The following is a 23,503-nucleotide window of genomic DNA, read 5'->3' on the forward strand; positions in this document are numbered from 1 at the left end:
GGCCGTGTAACTAAAGTGGTGCAGAAGGAACATAATTACTTGAATTTCCTGCTTGAAACTGACCCACCCAGACACAGACAGTGGTCGGATATAGTACAGGAAATATTTGTGATGGAGGAAATAACTTATCCTCTAAGACTGATAGCTGTGTTTAACAGAAAACAGGAAAAATGGATCAGGTTTATAAATATTGGCACTGTTTAACTGCATTGACAATGATGGAAATGACTGCAATGAAAGCTTTAATAAGCAAGAAATATAATAAACTAAAAGAGGAAAATAAGAGAAAAAAATACACTTATTCTTATTAGCATGTAACACATTCTGCAGGACTGCAGACCAGTTTATCTGCAGGCATAATGAGTAAGAGTGTCTGTCTGAGCTGGTAAGGACATTTTCAGGTTTTCTCAGTGCATGCTGGGAATCGACCCACAGTGAATACTCTTCATTTTGTCCTACTCAACACAGCATTTTTGCCAAAATGTTTTTGGTTCAGTGAGGCTAAACACTATACATGGGTAGGTGTTGTGCCATGTGGAAGTACTCTGGCACATGGCCAAGAACTGGACACATGCCACAAAAAAAAAAAAAAAAAAAAAAAAAGGCTGTAAGAGGAAAAACTCCAGCAGCAGTGAAAGTGACGTGATCTTAAATAAACTTTAACAAAGTAAACGTGATTTTCCAGAGTGTCAGCGCTGCAGGAAAATCAAAAATCCAGCAACGGCAAAACAATAATGATGTTGTAAATGCCAAGGGACGCACAGAAACTAAAATTGAAAGGAAATGGTTCAACATGAAAATGGAAGCAAAACACATTGTCCAAAAAATCAGAAGGAGGACAGGAGGAGGTGGTGGTCTCAGAATTTAGAAAATAACTAGAAAGGTGGAAATGACACAAGTCAAGTCAGTCACTTTCACTTGACGGCGATGACACTCCAGGTTCCTGAAGCCCCCGACACAGACAGTGATCCACTGCCAGGCACATCAGGGACTCCAGCCTCGACAAATGTCGCTGACAGTACATTTTGCACATTCATGTCGTCTACTGCCTTGATTCTCAAACCGTGGTACGCGAGCTCTCTTCAGTGGTACACAGAGAAATATCAGAAATAGTTTTTGACCTAAATTAGAAACATAAAATACTGTCAAAATATTACATTCCAAATTTCAAATGGAAATATATAAGAGATGAGATTCCTTAAATATGGTTAGACTATATATATTGCTGTTATATCCATTACCTGTATCAATATAAATATTTAAATTACAATAATAAAAATTAGATATAAATTATATATGCACACAAATATCACTAGACAAACAAACAATTTGTGGAATGCATGCAAAAATGTAAAGTTTTTTTTTGTTTTGTTTTTTAATCTTGGTAAGAGTGCTGTCTGAAAATTCAAATAAATAAATATATTTTCTCTTCTAGAAGAGACGATTGAAATAATAAAGAAACACTGATCTTAGAAATCGAAGGATTCTAACAAAATAAGACTGGTAAAAAAAAATAAAAATAAGAAATAAGACAGTTTGTGTATTGTTTCCCGCATGAGGCTCAATGTTATTTTATTTTATTTATTTATTTGTATGAAAAAAAAATAGAGTGATGAAAAGAGAACCTCTGAACTATACAAGTAGATCAGATTTAATTGAACTACAGGAGTTATTTGGAGTCTTTCCATCAGTGCCAGCCACACTGAAATACAATGATATCTATAATACATGTAACATATGATGTGTGTGTCTGGGTGTTCATAAGCGTGTTATAAATTTACATTATTTGTTTGTTGTTAAGTCTTTTTTGACAGACAGTAAAGTCTCTATCTGTCCATCTGTCTGTCACAAGCATGCCTCTGTTAGCATATCTGGCACTGAAATTGAAAAAGCATGTAAGCTATTCACACACGAGTGGAAAGAAAAAAGTTTTTTTTTGTTATTTAAATAAATCATATACAATCATTCAACTATTCTGTTGTGCGAGCTGTTTTTCACTTTGAACTAACAGCGAGCAAACCGAAGGTAAAAGTACCTTCTGTGTTCCTGCGCTATTTTTAGAACACAACAAAGGAAGAACATTTGGTGAATTATTGTTGTTTTGTACACTACCATGCATTTTAATTGCTGAGCAAAGACAAAAAATACAAAAGAATACAGCTGAATACACAAAAAAATACATTTTATGAGGGCAGTGATTGCATTTTTTCCTTATCCGTCACTGTCTTTAAAAGCATCTCCACCATTTTCCTGACAGTTTGCTTGACAAGATCATTACACGTGTCTTTTATAAAGTCATTTTGGATTAATTTACAGCTGAATTCTGACGTGTTATTCAGCTGAAGACAGGGAAGTGAATGCTGGGTGAAAAGGTTTCCCTGGCAGATATGTTTTGGAGCTTTTCTATCACGTCTCAGGGTTTAGAGTTTGCCTTTCCTCCATGTATTTTCCTGGCTTCCCTCCACATTCTGCAGGACTGCAGACTGACTTATCTGCAGGCATAATGAGTAAGAGTATCTGTCTGAGCTCGCAGAGACGACTTTTTTTTTCAGGTTTTCTCGGTGCATGCTGGGATAGAATAGACCCACAATGAATACTCTTCATTTTGTCCTACTTAACCTAACACAACACTCGACGTTTTTGCCAAAATGTTTTTGGCTCGGCGAAATGGCGATGTGGAATATCAATTCCAGGCCAGCGAGGCAGTCGGGTTCAGTGAGGCAGGGAGGTGAATCACCACAGCACCTCTACGGGGAGCTCAAACTGGCTTAGCGCCAGCTCCATCTCCTCCTGCTGATCCCTGGCCGGCTGACTGGCTAGCTGACTGTCTCTTTGACTCGCTTCCTCACTCGCCTGGTGGCTCTGTTGTAAAAACTGGCTGTCTGATTTGCTTGTTGACGGATACACTCTCTAACTGATGGTCCATGGCTGGGTTGCTGGCTGAATGACTGGTTAAATACAACTGGATGTCATTACCTTGCGGCTCGACTGTTTATCCATGGGAGAGGCTAAATGTGATAACACAGTCTGGTGTGTAATGCAAAAAGCTCCGAAATTACCATCCAGCACATTTGAAAGGATCACAGCGGCAGTTTTGTGTGTTTTAGCTGACATTATAGCAACCATTTTCCAATCCATATAACCACAACTGAGAGGAGGAACATGCAGCTGATTAGGACTCAGTGTGGGGGGGCCACAAGGGGACAGTTTATTCATCTCTCTTCTCTCAGTATCACTGTTTCCTTCTTCAAAAAATACTCTATTTCTATAAATGTGTCAGCTTTAGTGCATATACTCAAGTACTGCACACCGATTAAACACTTGAGGTACTTTTGTACTCAAGTATTTTCTTGGCATGATATTTGCTTCTACTCCATAATATTTCAGAAGGAAATATCTTTCTTTACTCCCCACTATTTATTTATCTTAGCTTATAAAATCATGTTTCGTTTTATATTAAACTACCAATATATACCAATAATTGACAGGAAATTAAGGCAGCTGTGACAAATGTGTGGTTTGCATCACTGGGTATAAAAAACATGATGTCTGTGGGTAACAGTGATGGGCTCTTTTCTTCTTCTTAACTTTTTTCAGTTGTTTTTACAAACCAAGCAATGAATCTTAGTATTGAGAACAATATGCATTAGCTGCAGTCATATATCTGTCTATATCATATATAGAATCAGCATCAGAAATACTTTATTGATCCCTGGGAGGAGATAACTGATGTCACAGGTGCTCTGGTTCAAGAATAGAAAAAATATACAAGCATGGAGAATTCTAAGGATAGAAATAAGAAGTATTTACAAAAAATATACTTTCTACTACAATATATAAAAGAGATAATGTAACAATAACAAAAATTATGAATATGTGCAATAAGAAGTGTGTAAAGATGCATGTGCTTTATCTACAATTTGCAATATATGAACCTAAAACTGCAAAATATGGGAAAAAAAACAAGAATAGAAACATGAGAATGAATGTAAAATTATGCACAAAAATGTGCTACAAGCTTCAATCATATATAACAGTGTAATAACAGTGCTTTATGTATTGCACAGTGAATTATTGCACAAGTTATTTCGATACCTTATTTCGATACACAGCCCTAGTTCTTGGTGGATGCTCTGGGTGGGTTCTAAATGTACCCTTGGACTACAAAAAGGTTCTTGACAGAGCCCTCTAGGTTTTTTTTTAGCACCCTTAAGGCCAATTTCTGCTAGTTGCGGTTTGTGTGTGTGTGTGTGTGTGTGTGTGTGTGTGTGTGTGTGTGTGTGAGAGAGAGAGAGAGAGAGTGAGAGAGAGCAAGTTTGAGGCAGGACCGTTCTCTCCGCAAAAAAAAAATTGGGACAAGCCAAAGAAACCTACATGGTTCTATTTAGCACCTTCATTTCTAAAACTGTAAAATGCTCTAGCACAGGAAAAGGTTTGGTGTTTATTTGTAAAGAGGATGATATGTGCTAAAGATTAGAATGAACCTGTATTATCTGCTCCAGTGATACGCTAAATAATATTCAAACAGAATGAAATCTGAAATTATTCTTGGAAAGTCAATTTCTAGTGTAGAAATTGTAGGTTGTGCTCTTCAATTCCACTTGAGTGCTTAGTTGAGTTCCTTGTGTGTACAAGCAGAGTACTGGCTTTGCCTGTCGGACACAAACTGCCACTGCAGTCTCGTTTCACATGAAGACAGATTTAGCCACATCCACTGCAAGGCTTCAGCGGGTCTCAGAAGTGGGCTCTTCCCCCTACTGAGTGCTCACAGACGCTGGCCAGATCCACATGCACCCAAAAGACAAGCGTGAGCAAGAAAGGAGCTGCCGAAGCGTCCCACGTGAACCTGGGATGACACATTGACATTGCGTGCGACTGCTTGAGTGGCCCGATTGCAGCCGTGAATGGCCGCCGTGCTGTTCTCCAACCACCTACTGGAGCGATGACTCACTGGTGTTCTTTCCTTAGACATATGCAGTCGAGGCAGTTTAAAAAAATATGGTGGTTCTTAAAAACAAGGTCAGTGATTTTTTGTTTGGATGAATGCTTATGCAATCAAGCTGAGTCCATATTTGTTTTTCTTTCATGCGGGAACCAGGCTGGCCTCAGGGGCGTAGTGGGGGGTGGGGGGGGGGGGTGGGGGGGGGGCAAGTCTGGCTTAGGGGACATTTTTCTTCCCTCTTTTTTTTCAGCATTCAGCTGTGGTCACCTCTGCGCTTTGAGAGAACAACACTGCCAGGAACGATGGAGGCCGAGCTGTGATCTAACAGCAGCTGACACACTGGTGGGGAGTAGCTGTGAACAAACCGCTCTGCTGCTGCTGCAGCCGCTCCACCAGCCACCGTCACCCCCCCCCACCCGCCCCCACCCCCCCATCTGGAAAGTGCCTCATTGTTTACAGATGCAGCAATGCGGAACAGGAAAATATCTGCACTCTCCCAGGTTTAATTTCATCTCGGCCCATTTACCTATTGTTGCTCATCTGCCTCCAACCTGAGCGCGGCAGTAATAGAACTCCGTCGCCCTCAGCCGTAACACCTCTCCGCCGCTCGCAGAAGGTGGCTAAGGCTGCCTGAGCAGCCGCGGAGAGGCATTTATCAGTGTCAGACACACCGTGCAGAGGACTCGCCGCAACACAGTTGTCAGCATAATTTGGCTGCCTCATAATCTCCGACTCTGCAGCCCCGGGGATTATTCAACTTTTTACCTCTATTCAGTGGCAAGTTATATCTTTCTGTGTTTGCTTCAGGGTGCAGAGGGCTATCTGAGCCCAAAGCGGGGCCCACTTTGTGTTTGAACTGTCTGACCAGGTAGGAAATGATTGGCGTTTACAGATGAGGAGGATCGGCACAATTATAACGTGGCTTGATAGTCAGAAAATTGAAAAAAAGGCAATGAGTTAATGAGAGAAAATTCAAACTGAGGCCATATTTATCAGGAAAATGACAGCACTGTTCCTTTTTTTAAACATGCCCGAGTTCTTGTGGTTGTGTAAATAATGTCTTTGTAACAAAGCTGAAAAACCTCTGTGGGAGGTGGTCAGGGTGGTTGTACTGGTGTGCAAAGCAACTTTGACATGACGTTTCGCTTTGCTGGTGTAATCCAAGTCTCCTAACATGCCAAGCTGACTGGAAAAACATCATTTACGCTATGTTTTTTATCTTAAATCTTCACTGTACATCCTTAACTTGGAGCTACATTAACATGCACACTGTCTGAACTGGGTGTGTGTAGTGTGACGGTGTGCGCACGACATGTAGTCTTGACATTTGGCATCTTGGCTTTTTATTTATTTATCTTATTTTATTTCTGTTATTTTTTCAGGGTGAAAAATCTCAATTTTAGCGTGAACTATTGATCTCCAGTCCAGCAAGTTTAAGGCATAAAGAGCAAAAAAAGTCCACATATGGAAGAGGTGGGTCAAACAGACACAGGACTTTAACTCAGGAGACTGTGGTTTGTATCCTGTTACATTAGGACATGTGACAGAAGTCATACAGAAGTTTTAATGTAATGTAAAGTAACTCAGTGTAACACGATTTAATGCAGTGTAACCTAATATAGTGTAACGGCAAGCAACATAACATAACGTAATGGAATGGAACGAAACTTACATAAAGTCTGATGTCTCTTGTATTCTCCAAAGTTCTTATATGTCATTTTGTCATTTTTCGGAATCAGTGGCAATAAACCTGTTTTGTCATTTAGGTAGAAGGCAGTGTTGGTTTTGAGGGGAAATTGCAAACAATCTAATTTGTCATGCAGGTATGAAATCCGGATGGTTTCACTTATGGTACTATATATAAAAAAAAAAAACACCATCCAAGTCCTTGGTCTGCACCCTTTCTTACTGATCAGATTTAAAAAAGAGATATTTCTTTTCAGACAAGTACAGGTTTTTGTGCTACAGCCTAAAATGATAATAGAAAAACATAATAATGGATAATAGAAAAGAGTAACTAAGAGACAGTTCACCACAAAATCAGAAACAGATTTCCCCTCTTACCTAGCACTATTTATCCAGAGCTGTAGAATTTTGCAGATATCAGCTGTAGAGACTTCTGCCTTCTCTCCAATATAATGGGACTAAATGGCACTCAGCTTGTGGTGCTCAAACGACCAAAAAAGCAGCAGTGTCTCTTTCCAGAAATCACGACCAGTTACTCAAGATAATCCACAGACCTTGTTGTGAGCAGTTTCATGCATGAACTGTTTTCTGTCAACCAAACTAGACCTGCCGGCCACATCACTGCATAGAGGGAAGCGTGCTTCTACTCAAGAATGAGAGATGACAGCTCGGCCGAGGAGGACACCATTAATGGCAATGACAAACTGCATCACGGGCAGGAGGAAAAATATGTATTTTTTTCAATTTTGGGATGAACTGTCCCTTTAACACAAAGCTGAACAGCAGATTTTCACTGTTGCACCTGTAAACACACCCTGGAGTACACTTCTACACTTCTGCAGCGAGGAGAGGAGTTAAATCACTGAGGCAAAAATAAGATTATCACATGGTTTAAGTTGCTCTTTAATAATTAGTCATCTGTCATGTCATGTCATGTTAGGGCTAAATATTTAAATGTGTGTGTATTTGTATTTAACCAGGTAACATGATTTGTGGGTTTATTAAATACTGTTAGCTGTAATCTTCCACAGTTACATGTGTTTAAGCAGGATAAATGTGTTCATGTGACTCACAGCATGTGGAGACAGATCACACATTTCATGTATGTTACATAATATTTGAGCTGCGGCATTAAGACTGTCTTGTACAGTTTTAATCATCAGAGGTGGAAAGTAAGTATAGATACTTTGTTACTGTAGAGTTTTCAGGCATCTGTACATCAGTATTTATTTTCTGACAACTTTTTACTTTTTCTCTCTTTATTTGGGCACAGATATCTCTACTTTCTATTCCTTACATTTTTCAAAACAAACATATTACTTTAGTTTTAATGCATTTGAGGGAAATTAGTAATTGCTTTTATGTGGCATCATTTTGCACCACCTTCTCAACATCAAGACAGATTTTAGTCTAAATGGATGGGACAGTGACATAGATAAGACATAAATAAATCCATAAATGATGGAACAAGTTTAAAAAAAACTGTAATAAGGAAAAAACATAAAGATAAAAAGGATATAATGTCCCAACAAGTCAAAAGACCATGTACGTAACAAGAGGAAAAACATGTAACGAGATGATAAATTATGAAAAAGACATAATAAGACAAAAAAAGATGTAAAATACAGAAAAACAGCATAAAAGACGTAACAAGACGAAAAACATCTGAAATGCAAAAAACAATGTAAAAGATGTAATAAGGTGAAAAAAATATAAAAACAGCTTAAGGGACATAAAATGAGGCTGAGGCGAAAAGGTAAAGTTTGCACAGAGACAGTCAGTAGAAATGTCTTTTAAAGGACGACTTTTTAATTTTATACAGAGTACATTTCAGAACCTGTACTTGTTTACATTTACTTGAGTAAAGAAGTTGAATCAGTACTTTCTAGTTTTTTTAAACTATACAGAATTTGTGTTCTTTTGCCACCTCTGTCGGTCAGTCAGAATGCTCACCTCTGGTCATTGGCTCGACAGTTGCATGTTTTGTAGAAAGCAGAAGGATATTAACTGAAGAGATGATGCTGATATGATATGACGTGGTGATAAAATCAGCTCATTACATCATGAAATGGTGCTGAGTACCTGAGCTTCAGCAAAATGACTTGAAGTGCAATGTTTGATGTAACAGACTGATTATTGTACTGTACAGACTGGGTCCTGTGTATCATCCCTCATTCAAAGTGGTGAATTTTGCTCAGGTTTGCTGAAGACGTCCACTGGGAACACCGCTGACCTCAACAATAATGAAAGGGTTAAGTCATCCTCCACTCGCTTGGTCTGCACGTTTTCCATTTCTTGCAAAGGCTGATGATGTTTGCACTGACCAAGACAACTCAATAGGTATTAGACCGCACATGTCTATGAACAGACTTCAGCTTTACTGCGTCTGATGAAGGACAAAGGTAACATTGATATTCTTTGTAATCTGCTGAGTGTAATTACAGGCTGGGTATTAGAATCCCATGATAGAGACATTCTGCAATAAATCTCATGGATTTCATTTATTCAAGTTCAATAAAAATAATTATAACTTAGCCAGTAGGTGTAGTATCTATGTGACTGTAGCAAATGATTATAGAAAAATGAGACAATATTGGAGAAAATCTATGCATGTGTTGCTTTTAGACCCTTATTCTCAGTGTCAATGGGTTAGGTCTTTACGTGAGGGCACAAATGAGGAAAAGTTCAAATTATATCCACAGCAAGCAGCGAAATTCAAACTAAATACTGGTGGATAACAGCAGAAAAAGATGTTACTGATTTGAGCTGGTCTGCTCAGGCAGGGAGTTCCAGAGCCTGCAGCAAAAAGACCCTCTGTGAGTTTTAAGAAGCGCCAGAGGAGGCCTGCCTGAGGAGGATCTCAGGAGCTGCTCATGGGGGATGAAAATTTTCCTAAAATGTAGCTGGAAGCCTGGGCATGTAGGCTAGTGCCTTAAACAGTAACAGTAAAGGCCTGAAATTATTATTTTTTTAAATCTCATGGACAGCCAGTGAAGAGATGCATGAAAGGCTGGAGTGTGTTTTCTGAGAATCTGTGGTGACTGAAAAAAAGACGTGTGATCCTCAGCTGAAGAACACAGGACTGCATCAACCCAGTTACTTTGTCATCAGTGGTTATTATTATTAGTAGTAGTAGTAGAAGAGGAAGTAGTGGTGGAGGAAGAAGCAGAGCTCAGCGGTGTGATTTTGATTCACTGACATGGTGACACTGTGACATTCCACTCTGAAGCCTTCTACACGGTCATAACAGGGTCTGCAAAACATGCCTACCCACTATAACCTCTGCAATTACATAATTGCTGCTGGTACATGGGTCTGGCACATGCATGTCAAAATTTTAATGCTGTGGTCTGTGGCTACGGCTGCAGGTCCTTGTTAATGACTGGCCTTTTGGTCTGTGGTACCCTTAGGTACTTAGGAAGCAGTTTATGTGCTGTGCAACCTCTGAATGTTATTAATATTTATTATGTCTGCATGATATATGCAGTCCATCTACATAAATTACACTGTTGTTTTAACAGATAGCGTCAAAATATAGAGAATGTAGGTATATAATGTTTTCAAAAATGAGGATACATATATTTTAATTATTATTTTACACTGTCTCATTGGGGGGGGGGGGGGGGGCACATGTGGGTAATTTCCAAAGGGAAGTATGGTCTCACTTTGAGTGGATAGAAAATCCATTGCTTGATAAACTGGGTTTGGACAGCTCTTGGCACTTGCCAAGTCATCAGTGGGCGCAACTGGATAGACCCGTAGCTCCAGGCGACACATGCGAGTTGGGGCAGTGCTTGGTCTGTTTTCAAGCAGGAAAAACATGGTGGCATGGTCTTGAACTTTCTCAAATTACACCCACACTACACTACATTTGCAACGGTACGCTAAAATGTGTTTCTGAAAACATTTGAGGCCAGGAGGAGGAAATGCAGAAACTGAATATTGATTCGTATTTGTTCAGCATTGCATCGCACTTGAAACGTGATATTTGACAGTTTGGGACCAGTGACGCTCCTCCGTTGGAGCAAATGAAGCCTCACAGCTTTGTCTGGTTTTGAAGCTACACTTTCAGACTTCTCATGAATGCACTTGTTAAATGTGCAGGTCTGCAAGAATGAACAACTTCATGTCATGGACATTTGGTATCAGCCTAAGAAACATCACATGCAGCTTTTCTTTTCTTTTTAACAGCGCCCCTGATATGTGCCACAGTAGTTTAGTCCACAGTGCCCAGCAAAGACAAGAAGACTTCAGACTTGTGAAAGTATGCCTCCCAGCTACACTCAAAGGTCAATTAGATTCACCTATGACATTTGTCGCTAGCTTTCTTATGTGCAACCATTTAGATGACAGCTTACTGTAACGTGCACAACAGAGGAAAAGCTTGTTTCTGAGTTCTGAGGACTTTACACCGCTACCTTAAAACTATGTTACGATCTTGACAGGAAAACTTCACCATGGTAGAATGTCAACAAGCAGATGGCGCTACCAACTTTGTGAACAGGCACATGGTAAAAAAAAAAAATAGTGCACTGCTGCAACATTGTGCAAGATATGACAGAAACTTTGGCCTTTCAGGGAGACTGATAGGGTTGTTAATCAATGCCAAACACCCTGCCAGATTACTTGGCCAGCTTCTCCGAATTCTGGCTCTCAAATCACATTTTCTTGCTTGTACTCTTGTACTGTAACACCAGATACTTGTTGTGAAATCTTTTTAGCTGTTCAGAGACACTGGAAACTGAAGGTTCCACTCTCACTGGATCACTTAAATGATGCAGGTGCATCAGTCTCCATCTGTCTGCCTTGAAACATGGTTCCCTTTTCTGGAGGGAAAGGTCTCTTTTCCAAAGTACCATTTTACACATGATTTGGTTGTGTGGAATCTCAACCCAACAACCTCTTTTTACCCAAAGTAGGTGACTCAGGAATTCATCAAACAAGTCTGGAAGGTTGCAGACCAGACTATAAACTCTGGCTGCATGAGTTTTTTTCTGTGTTCCACAGTGCCCTCATTACGTAACCCTCCCCTGGGGCCTTACCTGAGCCGGGGTTGTGTTTAGCTGTGTTGGAGGATGTGTGAGAGGTGGAGGTGGAGGCCACCCTCTGGTCTGAACTCATGTTGTCCTGGCCAAGAGGTGAGCTGGACTTTCTCGGCTTCTTGTCTGTCAGGTGCAGCGGGGAGCTCTTCTTGGGGGGCGTCAGTGGTCGTCGTGGCCTGGCCGTGGCGTTCACCTTCAACCAGGCTTGGGCTTTGTACTCCACAATCTCTCCGTAGTTGGCCCGTGTCACCCGGCACTCGTACAGTCCTTCGTCACTCTTGCTGACTCTGGAGATCTGCAGCTTGTGTGAGATGTCGTTGCCCTGGACTTTCACTGTCTGTTTGAGTAATTAAAAGAGACCACAGTGTCATAACACTGGATGGTGCGTCAGAATACAACCAGGTTTCATGACACATCATGCCACTTTATTCTACAACATGCTACATGACCGTTATACTGTGACATTTGGACAGATTTTAGCTCATATCCCAAAGTGGCAAAGGTAATTACAGGTGGAAAATGAATTGCTATGGCCACATATTTCTTAGCTGGTCAGGTCAGGTTTGAATTAGTGGTTCTCAACTGTTTGCCAGCCTTGAGGGCTCTGGACTAACTGATTACTGACAGGCTTGAGCACAACATTCTGCTTGTAGTGTCTTAAGATGTGTTTAAATAAAATCTGTCAGAATACATTTACATAGCAATTCCATTATACATCCATTATCATATAGTCATTTTTTTGGAAAGTCAACTGAGAAACTGGTTCTAGATTTAAAAAAAAAAAAAGCTACTTAGTCATTTACATTTTTGGCAGGCATTAAGTTAATTAATCACAGAGAGCAGCAGTTTTGTAAATCCAATATAACCAAAGCAATCCTACTTATCAAGTTAAAATATTGCTTGCAATGTATTTAAAACGATAGTAGATACTGTAAAGAAAAAATAAAAACATTTATATTGTTCCATTGTCTATGCAACCCCAGTTCCAAAAAGTTAAGAGATTATGTAAAATACAAATAAAAACAGAATGCAATGATCTAAATCTAATATCATTTTATGTCTACGCTGATGCATTGCCATGCCAATGTACTGGTTTTGCCAAGGTTTTACCAGTGGAGTGAAGTAAAAAGAGGCAGGATAAATTCCACAACTGTGCATGTATGTGTTAAGAATGGGTAAAGAAGTGATCCATGGTGGTGCGCACAGCTTTGAGAGCAGCGTAGCAAATTCACTTGCTGATCCATGTTAATCAGTACAGCTCAAGTGGACATGCCAGGACAGATGGAAATACTTAGCAGTACATGGCAGATCTTTGCTGACATATGCCAGACCTGTCCCTTGGAATTTACATTTATACACAGCCATTTTTCTGTTTGTTTTTTTTTACCAAGTACTTTTGAAGTAAAGCTAATAAACCTGAATTATGTTCACTGGCAGTGTTTGTTTTCCAGTCCACAGAGAGTTACAGTACGTTCTTGTTCTTCACAGAGGTCACAGGAAGGTTGGGGTAAACAGCCGGCTAACAAAGCAGAGGAGTTTGACAGTAGAGACTGGGGTTTGCATCCTGAGTCCCACATGTGCTTAGCTTTAGACAACAAAAATCATCTGGGAAAGGAAGGATCCTGTTTTTGATTCAATATTAAAATACTCCTGTTTTGTTCTTTGGCTTCTGACTGTCCTAACTTTTACTCCTACTGTACTTTTAGTGTGTACATTTTGCCTCTTTGCAGATTAACCTCTGATAATAGACAGTTCCTTGTTTTGTTGATAAAACATAACTTGGGTAGCATTATGTCTCTGTCAGAACATTCAGGATTTACTGTGGCTACATATGCAAGTAACATGGCTACAGTCTAGAGCTCTGGAATGGCTCGTGTCCTGGGGCAACCTAATGAAGATCCTCATAACGGCATACCTTCCAAGTACACCCCTACTATACATTGTCCAGCAGTCTTCAGTGCTTAATGTACAGAATGGGCATACCTGGCAACCTGCTTGCAAGTTGTGCATGGTGACTTTGAGTAAAACCTTTTGATTCAAAATAAAAAAGGCACCCTAACTGGCTGGTAGAATTCTGCTGTGCTCTTAAAGTAAAATTACGGTTTCATACAACCTGGGTCTGAAAGTTTTACTCATTATTCCAATTTGTACCGAGTAACTTACTCCACGAAATCCTGGTTATTGGTTAGGGTTGTCATCATATGAGAGTAGATATCGTCTTATCGTCAGATTTGGAATATTGTTGCATCGTCGGCATAAGTGTTGTCTATTCATGGTTTTGAAGGCTGCATTACAGTGAGGTCATGTAGAGGGACTTACAAGACTATTCTAGCTGTTCTAGTATTTGCCTTTACCTACTTTACGTTACATGACTCTTTTAGCCCCATTTATACATAGTTCATGGAAAATTACTGTGATAACCTTCCAGTGTGAGTGATTTTACTATTTACACATGCAGCTACATTCAGGAACATTTCCGTCTTGCATATTTTCACACATACCATAGCGTGCCATAGTCAGCCCAGTAGATGGCAGCAATACAACACTTATTGATGCCAACCTCTATAAAATTCAACAGAAGAGGAAGAGAGGGCAAGCCCAGATGTAAGTGTAGGCTATGTGACGGGAGATGATTTAAGGGAACACGGCAGACGGGGAGGTCCGTTTTGTCCAGTTCTCAGTAGTATCAACATTTTCATCCCAACCAGTCACATTTGGGCAATTTTTTACCACCCCTCTGCATCTGAAGCACAAGGCCAGAAACCCTTTTTAACATATGATTGACGCTGTGAAAGGGTTTGCAAAAACTACTTCATTAACACATTACATTATGTTACGTTAAGTTACATTACATTAGGTAGGTAGGTTACCGTACCGTACCTTATGTCATCACTGAAGTGATTCACTAGACAAAACTAATCTGATGAAAGTCATGTCACTTGATCACATTATGTGCCCAACAACTTTCAATAATGTTTTGGTTGCACATGGGTCATATACCCCAGTCTCCTGGGTCAAAGTCCTGTGTTTGTTTGAGCCTTCCATCCACCCCAATCCATCCAGACGTGGACTTTCTCCATCTTTATACTACGTCGACAGCCTGTTGCATCTTGGTGGATCTCGTGGCATGTGACGAGTCAGGAATTAGACCAGGCTAAAAGTGTTTAATATTCAACAAACTTGAGAGAGAAGTCGTGTTTTTTATTCTACTGGAATGAGAAATATATATTTTATAGTTTAAAAGAACATTCAAAGAGCTTTGGATGTCTGGGGTCATTGGTTGGAGTCTTGTGATTGGTTTACTCCCTCCATGTGAAAGATGAATATAAACCTGGAAGTGCTTGTCGCTGCTTTCATTCACAATACAGTTGGACTGTGTGCACGAAAGGGAATATCTGAGGACTCCAGTGAGGTCAATTCGACGTGTTTCATGGTGCACTCGGCACATGAAAGCACACACAGAGTGTCAGGAAAAAAAGGGGTGGAACGGTTGCTGGGGCATGAGCGCGGGAAGGGAACCACTCTGACAGTAATAATACACTGCCACTGATTTCACTGATTAGCCCCTTTCTCTGGTTGAAGGTGTATTATTGGGGGAAATCAGCTGCTGTTGTGTTTGCTCAGAATGAAACACTGCCAGCTTGGGTGACGATGGCACACTTTTAGAAGCAAAGGGCTATAACCAGCTATGATACATGACGTGTTCTTCAACTTACACTTATTTTTGTCCCCTCGTCGTCAGGATCAGGCTCTGGTATCATCTCCATCTGGGAACACGGAAAGAAGAGAAAGAGAAAGAAAGCATTAACAAAGTGGTAGCAGCCTGCTGGGTACTGTGTAGCTCTCAAAGAGTCACCGAGGACACATTCAAAGATGTATTTTATGCAAGTCTAGTCTCCCTAAAACCAGCTATGGAATTACTACAACGGCATCAAATCTATCTGCTGATGGTTATAAATCTTTCATGCCAGCATCAACACACAGTTTACAGACTGAGTGACTGCATTGCTACTGTTCTGCCTTTAAAAATAAATGCACGGAGAAGTCACTTCTGCAACTGGTTTTGATTTATTTTTAGGTTCTTTGAGTGGTTCTTGTAGAGAAATTAAAGGCAGCTTCCCGACGCTGCGGCGAATCAAGGGGAAAAACTGGTTCAGACCAGGATAGTGTGTGACAAACTAACTGCTTCCTCACACAAATTGTGCCTCAAAACCTCCATCAGTATCCCGCTGTAAAAGTCATATTACCCATGAAACGTTATGAGAAATAATAAATGCCAGACGGCCAGGAATAGCTTTTCAGTAAAAACAACCAAAATTCAAAAATACTCAACAGCAGCACAGTTCTGCACTCTTAGAAATAAGGGTTCTTATTGAACGATCCATATTTCTAAAAAGACAGGGGTTGTCAAGGGTTATTTGTAAGACTAAGGGTTCCATTAAGAACCCTTTTCATCCAAAGAACTCTTTTGTCAATTGTTCAGTGTACCATAATATAAAGGGGCTCACAGCAGAGACCCCTGGGTGGGTTCTAGATGAAATCCTTAGAATATAAAAAGGTTCTCAGTAGAGCCATCTGAGTGTGTTCTGTACTCTTAGAAATAAATGCACTATATATAACCATGAAGGTTTCTTTGACTTGTCCCCATAAGAAAACCTTTTTAGGTTCCTGTTAGAACCTTTTAGGGTCAACTTGGAAGACTTTTAGTAAGTTCTACCTAGAACCCAAAATAAAGGGTTGGGTTTTTGGTAAAACTCTCTGAAAGGCTTCCACATAGAAACATTTATTAAAGGTTGTACCAGGAACCAAAAAGGGTTCTCTGAAGAACCCTTTATGTTTCTAGTAAATATCATTATTTCTAAGGGTTTGTCAAGGGTTTTTGTAGGACTAAAGGTTCCATTAAGAACCCTTTTCATCCAAATAACCCTTTTTAGGAGAGAGCTCTTCAGGGATCATCCAGGTTTTTTGTTTTTTAGCACAGTGTAAAAGGGTTCTTGGCAGAACCCTTCTAGATAAAACCACTGGCAGACAACAAGGTTCTCAGTAGAACCCCTGAGTGGGTTCTAGATACAACCCTGCAAATATAAGAAGATATGTAATGGAACCCCCTAAGTGTGTTCAAGATATAACACTTAGAATAGAAAAAGGTTCACAAGAGAATCCCCTGAGTGTGTTCTCGATGAAACCATTAGAATATATAAAGAGGTTCTTGGTAGAAGTTGGTTCTAGATAAAACCACTGGAATATAAAAGGTTCTCTGTCGAACCACATGGATGGTTAGCACTCAGAAGGTGGAACATTTCTGGATAGAACCCCCCAGAAAAGGATAGAAGGGTTCTCTGTAGAACCTCCCATAGTGGGTTCTGGTTGAAACCTTCCACAGATGGTTCTAGGTATAAACTCTTTATGTTGGGTTTGAGATACAACTCTCTGAAACTGTTCCAACTGTTTCTAAGAGGTTCTACCAGAAACCAAAAAGGGTTCTCCTATATGGGGACAGAGTTGAAGAATCTGTTGTGGTTCTAGTTAGCACCTTCATTTCTAAAGGTGCGGGGCTGAAGAAGTGCCCCTATGGTGACATAATTCTAGCCTGGTGGCAGCTCTAAGCCTACAGCCTACATCATGGACTGGCCATTGATTTTAGAGGCTATAATTTATTTATCCCACATCGGATGCCAAATGGATGTGTGCCCGGAAAAAAAAAAAAAAAAAAAACCCTGCTGACTACAAAGCTGAAGAGGAGCTAGAACGCTGCAGCAGAAGAGAAAGTTTCTCCAGAGGACATGGAAGCTATTGGCTCCACAGCCGAGACGAGAAAAAAATAAAAGAGGAAGGGCAGGAGAGAGGATAAGATGGCTACTTATGAGCATTTGCAGCAGAGAGCGTTCCTTCAAGTGCTGTAATTACCTCAGAGGAACGGGGCGCTTTTCTCTGGAGGATGTTCGGCAGACAGGTGATTAATGAGCAGAATTAGGAGCCATAGCTTTCGCTGTCTGCATGTATGCATGACTCTTACATCTTGACTCCGCAGATGGACCTGGCATCCTCTATTGTATCAAGGAGACGTCTTTAACGGGGAGGCAGGATTAATTGTCCTCAGTCTTGGCGTCGGCTTGTTTCAAGTCATCAATTTCAGCCCTCTCTTTTACAAACTTCACAGTGGTTATATGGGCTGGGTGTGCAGTCTATATATGTCACCTGGGGAGGATAAAGTTAGAGTTCCACTGGGGAACAGATGCTCTGCTGTGGTCTACAGAGTGGCTGCTGCCCTGAGGACAGCATGGTGTCAACACAGCAACAAATAAGCAGGGGTGGTAACTTTCCACATGCCTTTTTACAGCTATACTTTTTTTAAAAAAAAAAAACATATTTCCCCCCTGACCTGTAGTGCTGTTTATCCATCTAGATAGTTGCAGAGTTTTGGAGATATCAGCCGTAGAGATGTCAGCCTTCTCTCCAATATAATGTAACTAAATGGCACTCAGCTTGTGGTGTTCAAAACACCAAAAAAAAATACATTTGAAAAATTCAAAACCAGCTTCTCTTTTCAGAAATCATGACCTGGTTACTCAAAATAATCCACACACCTTGTTGTGAGCAGTTTCATGTAGGAACTACTTTCTGTCTGCAGTAGAATCTACTGGAAATATCTGCCATTAATCTACTTTTAACTTCACTTTTATCATTTATATCTTCATTATAATAAGCCTCTTATCTATGATGCATTTTACTATATTAATTGAAATGAGCTGTCCTCCACACTATGGTAGTGGTTTTGCAGGAGAGCTTTAACACTAGAAGTGCCAAGAATTCCATAATGACCTTTGATTTCCAAACACCAAAATGTACATGTATATATTTATATATGTATTAATATGCATGCTATTGCATGTAGGATAATATCAGTCAGTGATCTGATACAAATTTTAGATGAATCTAGAATTACTCAAAGCAAGAAACAGTTAAATGTATTTTATAAGATTATTAATATGTTATTTTAACATTAATGATAACAAATATCTACCCTAGAACCCTAGAACAAAAAATAATCACAGCCTATGGGAAAAGGCTGGAAACAAGTGCAAATATAAAGCCAAAAAAAGTTGGAGATACTGTGTTTGTAATAAGTAAGAGAACTTTGTTTCAGCATTTTAGAGCTTTCACACAAAAAGTCAGTGAGTTATAGGTGCTGAGACAAAAAGTGTTACAACCATCCCTGGTCTCCCCTACTTTATTTTTAATTGAGTTTAATTAATTAATTATTTGTATTTTAATGTCAGGGAATCATCAATCGAAACCACTTGTGAACTTTTATTGACAGAGACAATGATACTTGCTAAGCAACCAAGATGCATCTCCAACTGTGCAAAAAGTAACAATATAACAGGCTGAAATAGGTAAAAAATGATCACTTTTTTGCCTTTTGTGTAATTTATATATATGTATAAATACGAAAAAATACTTTTTGGAAATGTCAGGGTCTAGCAATACTGTATTTTTTTAATTCAATAAAATTACTGCACATATGAATTTGAAAACTGTAAAAATGAGCACCTTGACTGTTCTAATGTTTACTGGTCTTCATCAGCTTGTGCCAGATATTAATAAGCTACACAAATGCAAAAAATTATCAAATCAGGCAAATACTTTAAATTTAAGGTTTGGCTGTTCCATGATGTCTCTTAAATTCAGTAACTGCACATGCTGTCACTGGTGGCCATGTTTGAAAGCAGCCTGCATCGCCCTTTCCCACACCGGCACAAATACTTTCACTTCCATTAATGATGTATTAAACGCGTCTTTCATTTGTGCATAATCATTTCTTTTCTCTAATTCTTTTTTTATTGCAATGCCCAATGCTGAATGTCAGTATATAAACTCTTTCGCTTTCCCACAAGCTACCAGTTGTTATTTATTTAAGAAACAATCATTTTTGAGAAGCACTCTATATATAGGCTTACACCCACTTCATTCAACAATGTGCTGCCTCCCCCATAATAATTCTTGACATCATGAAGATTATGTCTTCAGAATAATCACAGTGAGTTGGATGCAAACCCTAAACAATATATAAAAAGACAAAATAACAAGTTTTATATACCTTTACTTGAGTAGGTTGATCAGATATTTAATTGCTTCTCAGACATTTCATAATTTAAAATCCTACAGGGCTGTGAAAATGGTTTTTCATCACACCACAGCTGAGTTATTTCCCAGTATCCAGTGTCTGATCTTCTCTGTGCCTTTTTTTTTTTGCCTGTCTCCTGGTCACCTTTAAATTAGGGTTTTGACACCAGGTACAAATTCAGGGGGTTCATCTCACTACACGGCACAAAGACACATTTGCAGAAGGAACAAGTTCAAATACATCAGAAGAATTAAATCTCTGCAGATGATATGGATGACATGCATGGCAGCATGCAGTGAGGAACATTTTTCATATCTTTCAACAGGCTTTACATCAGACAACAGAGTCTTGACATCATATCTGGGGGATAATGTCAGTAAATTCCATTATCCCATATGAAACACAGACACAGTCCCCAGGTAACACTGGTCCCACTAGTCAGTCTGCACACAACAAGGCTCTAATGAAAACACATTATGGAACGTTTTTGGAGCTCAACCCTGATGAAGACATTGATGATGAAAATTTCTTGGTGAAATAGACTTCATACACTTTGAAAATGAGCATGTGATCATTTGCTATATTCAGTTTTGACTGATCAAAGGCCTACTTTAATAAATTCTTTAACCGCTGATAAATAAGCACCGGAAGGGGAACATCTTCCTGCTCCACAGTGTTTTCATCACTTTGAGTTCTCTTTTTCATTGCAAACTCATTCACCTCATTCCTTCTTTGTGCCGTTGTAAATTATGTACGTGTAGGTCTCGTGGTTGAATACAAAACTGCCTGATACTCATTGATACTACTGCACAATATGCTCATTATTGATGGCGAACACTTGACCCAGCTACACTGTGATGACACATTTTGGGGATACTGGATCTAAAGTGTGAACAGTGCTTATTAAAGTTAATTAATTCTGTATTATTCACTTATTTACAGCTAACCATGCATTTTGGGGATACCAGATCTAAAGTCTGAGCAGTGCTTAATAAGGTTAATTCAAACTTTATTATGCATTTATTAACAGTTAACTATGCATTTTGTGGGTTCCAGATCTCAAGTCTGAACAATGCTTATTTAAAGCTTAATTAATCCTTTATTATGCACTTATTAGCAGTTAACTATGCATTTGAGGGTACTGTCTCTAAAGTGTGAACAATGCTTACCAAGCTTAATTAATCCTTTATTATGCACTTATTGAGAGTTAACTGTGCATTTTGGGTGTACCAGATCTACAGCATGAACAATGCTTATTAATATCAATTAATCCCTTATTATGCACTTATTAATGGTTAACTACACATTTTGGGGGTACCAGCTCCAAAGTGTGAATGATGCTAATTAAGGTTACTAGTCCTTTATTATGCACTTATTAACAGTCATCTATCCATTTTGAGGATACTGGCTCTAATGCGTGAACTGTGCTTATTAAGGTTAATTAATCCTTTATTATGCACCTATTAACAATTACCTATGCATTTTTCAGAGTACTGGATATTAAGTGTGAACAATGCTTATTAAATGTGAATTAATCCTTTATTTTGGACTTATTGACAGTTAACCACGACTTTTTATTTTTGCCTTTATTGGACAGTGAGAGCTGCAGAGAGACAGGAGAGGGAGAGAGCAGGACAGGATGTCCCGAGCTGGATTCAAACCCAGGACACTACAATGACTCCAGGTAAGTACATGTAGGTCTCTTGGTTGAATATAAAATACCTGAAACCCACCTGCTGATATTACTGCTCAGTTTGTATGTTATTTATAACAAACCCTTGAAGCAGCTGCAGTGTGATTGCTCTGGGTGCTAATCTGTGGCAGTTTGGTATCTTAATGTGAGGCAAAGGCGTTATAGAGGATTTGACCAAGCCAGTCCAGTTGAATACTGCAGTCTTGGTACCAAAAATGAGTGCATCTCATGTGATTGTCCTTTATACATGTTCGTCTTTCCTCATTTGTTCCACACTCAGGTATTATCCTCAGCAGCTCTGTTAGCTGCCAATACTGACATTCTTTACTTCGCTCTGGTGACTTTTTACAGCCGTCTGAAGGCGCACGTATCTGTTCCATCTGCACTCTCTCACTGGAGTTATAATGCACATATGTACTGTAGATCTTCTACTTAAATTTTTGTGCAACAAACACCAGGCTGTTGCAAAATCACTACAAACGTCTGTGCTCGCTTGTCGTTTTGATGAATTACACTACACAGTCTTACTGCAAAACAACAAGCGTGTTGAAGACAGACACGTTGGAAACAGTTCACACAAATGGTCCCATGATAAACAGTAGATCAATCAAAACTCCCTCACTTCTCCCCAGGTGTCTCCATGATACAAAACACCAGGAAATCTGGGCAACAACTGTGCACACCTTCGTTTTTAAGCATCTGGCTAAGGTGTCTCTTAAAGCTCCACATTTAATTACAATACAGGCAGAAGTGTGTCTGTGAAAACATAGAGATGAAATAAAAGGAATTAAAGAAAAAAACACCACATGAAAAAAACTAGACGGCATTTTAAATCCTATTTTAGACTCAGTCACAGCAGGAAGGTGCTATTTAACTGCAGATTGTTATTGTGTGGATCATCAGTGTTGTGCAAGTACAACCCAAAGTCCCAAAAAAAAGTTAAATTAATGCGTGATAATATCTTTTTTTGTTTGTTTTTAATTTAATGTGAAATAGGACCTTCTCCTTCCACTGGAGCCTGGACACTGGAGTCTACATAATATCATTATGGTCATTATACTATACTTTTTTCTACTGGCAAATGTAAAATTACTTTTAACTCAGTTCAAATAATTAAAATCTTGGAATCTAGTCTTCTGCAAAAACAAAGGTCGACTTTTGCTTTGAATGCAGATGATGCTGACATCTAAAAGAATTCAAACCACATACAAAAGAAAGAAAGAAAAACCTAAATAACATTATTTGATACTACAGTAATACTGTGTTTACTCTGAGGTGTGCTTTTATTTGAGATACAGTTGGTTATCTGTGTTTCAACTGCCCCCAACGACTGTAACAATTGCCCCCAACAAGGGGCACAGTCTTGTTCTTAGTGCTTAGTGCAGTTCATATACTTCACTAATACACCACACCACCAATTATAGAGCAACATCAAGCTTTGTGATCAAAGACAGTTTTTATATCACGTCGACACTTCTGTCCATATTCACACACACTCTCTCTTTGCTGCAGTCACACATTTTTTAATCAGCTGACGATATGAGCTCCGTTATCTCTCTCAAGAGTGAACGACGCTCATGCAAACTGAGTTGTTCAGTTCACTGTTCGCCAAAAGTATGAGCATGCTTAGTGAGCACTGCTGTTTTAGCACATTCACACTGTGGTTCATAGTGATAACAGATTAAATCCAAACTATACTGCACAGAAAATGTGATGGCAGTAGGATCTTCGACATGTCTAGGAACATGAATTCAACATAAAAAGAACAAACTTTCCTCAGAGGTAAACTCTCCACGGGGCTCCCAGACTGTCAGTGCAACATGTCGGGGAGAGTCCTGTGTTTGAAGGGATGAAAGAAGAGAATGTGACTGACCATGACTGTCACAGCCTCTGAGCCTCTGTCCCAGACTACAAACACAGTTTGAAGATAGTTCAAAGATGTGCATGGGAGATATGTAACAGTAACACAAGTGTAGTACTCTGATCATAGTGATGTTATTGTTTTGATTTTA

General features: G+C 39.4%; 1 protein-coding gene across 1 annotated transcript in view; it reads right to left on the bottom strand.

Annotated features, from left to right (window-relative positions):
• Positions 1–23,503, bottom strand: part of vstm2a (V-set and transmembrane domain containing 2A) — a 133,331-nt gene that overhangs the window by 13,408 nt on the left and 96,420 nt on the right. The window contains exons 3-4 of the mRNA XM_084710342.1: positions 15,387–15,437; positions 11,671–12,007 (exon numbers count right to left, since the gene is read on the bottom strand). Coding sequence (XP_084566468.1) covers positions 11,671–12,007; positions 15,387–15,437 — 388 coding nt within the window. The remainder of the gene's footprint in view (positions 1–11,670; positions 12,008–15,386; positions 15,438–23,503) is intronic.

Source organism: Lutjanus erythropterus, chromosome 21, assembly GCF_056507025.1.
Source record: "Lutjanus erythropterus isolate fLutEry1 chromosome 21, fLutEry1.hap2, whole genome shotgun sequence".
Classification (NCBI taxonomy): domain Eukaryota; kingdom Metazoa; phylum Chordata; class Actinopteri; order Lutjaniformes; family Lutjanidae; genus Lutjanus; species Lutjanus erythropterus.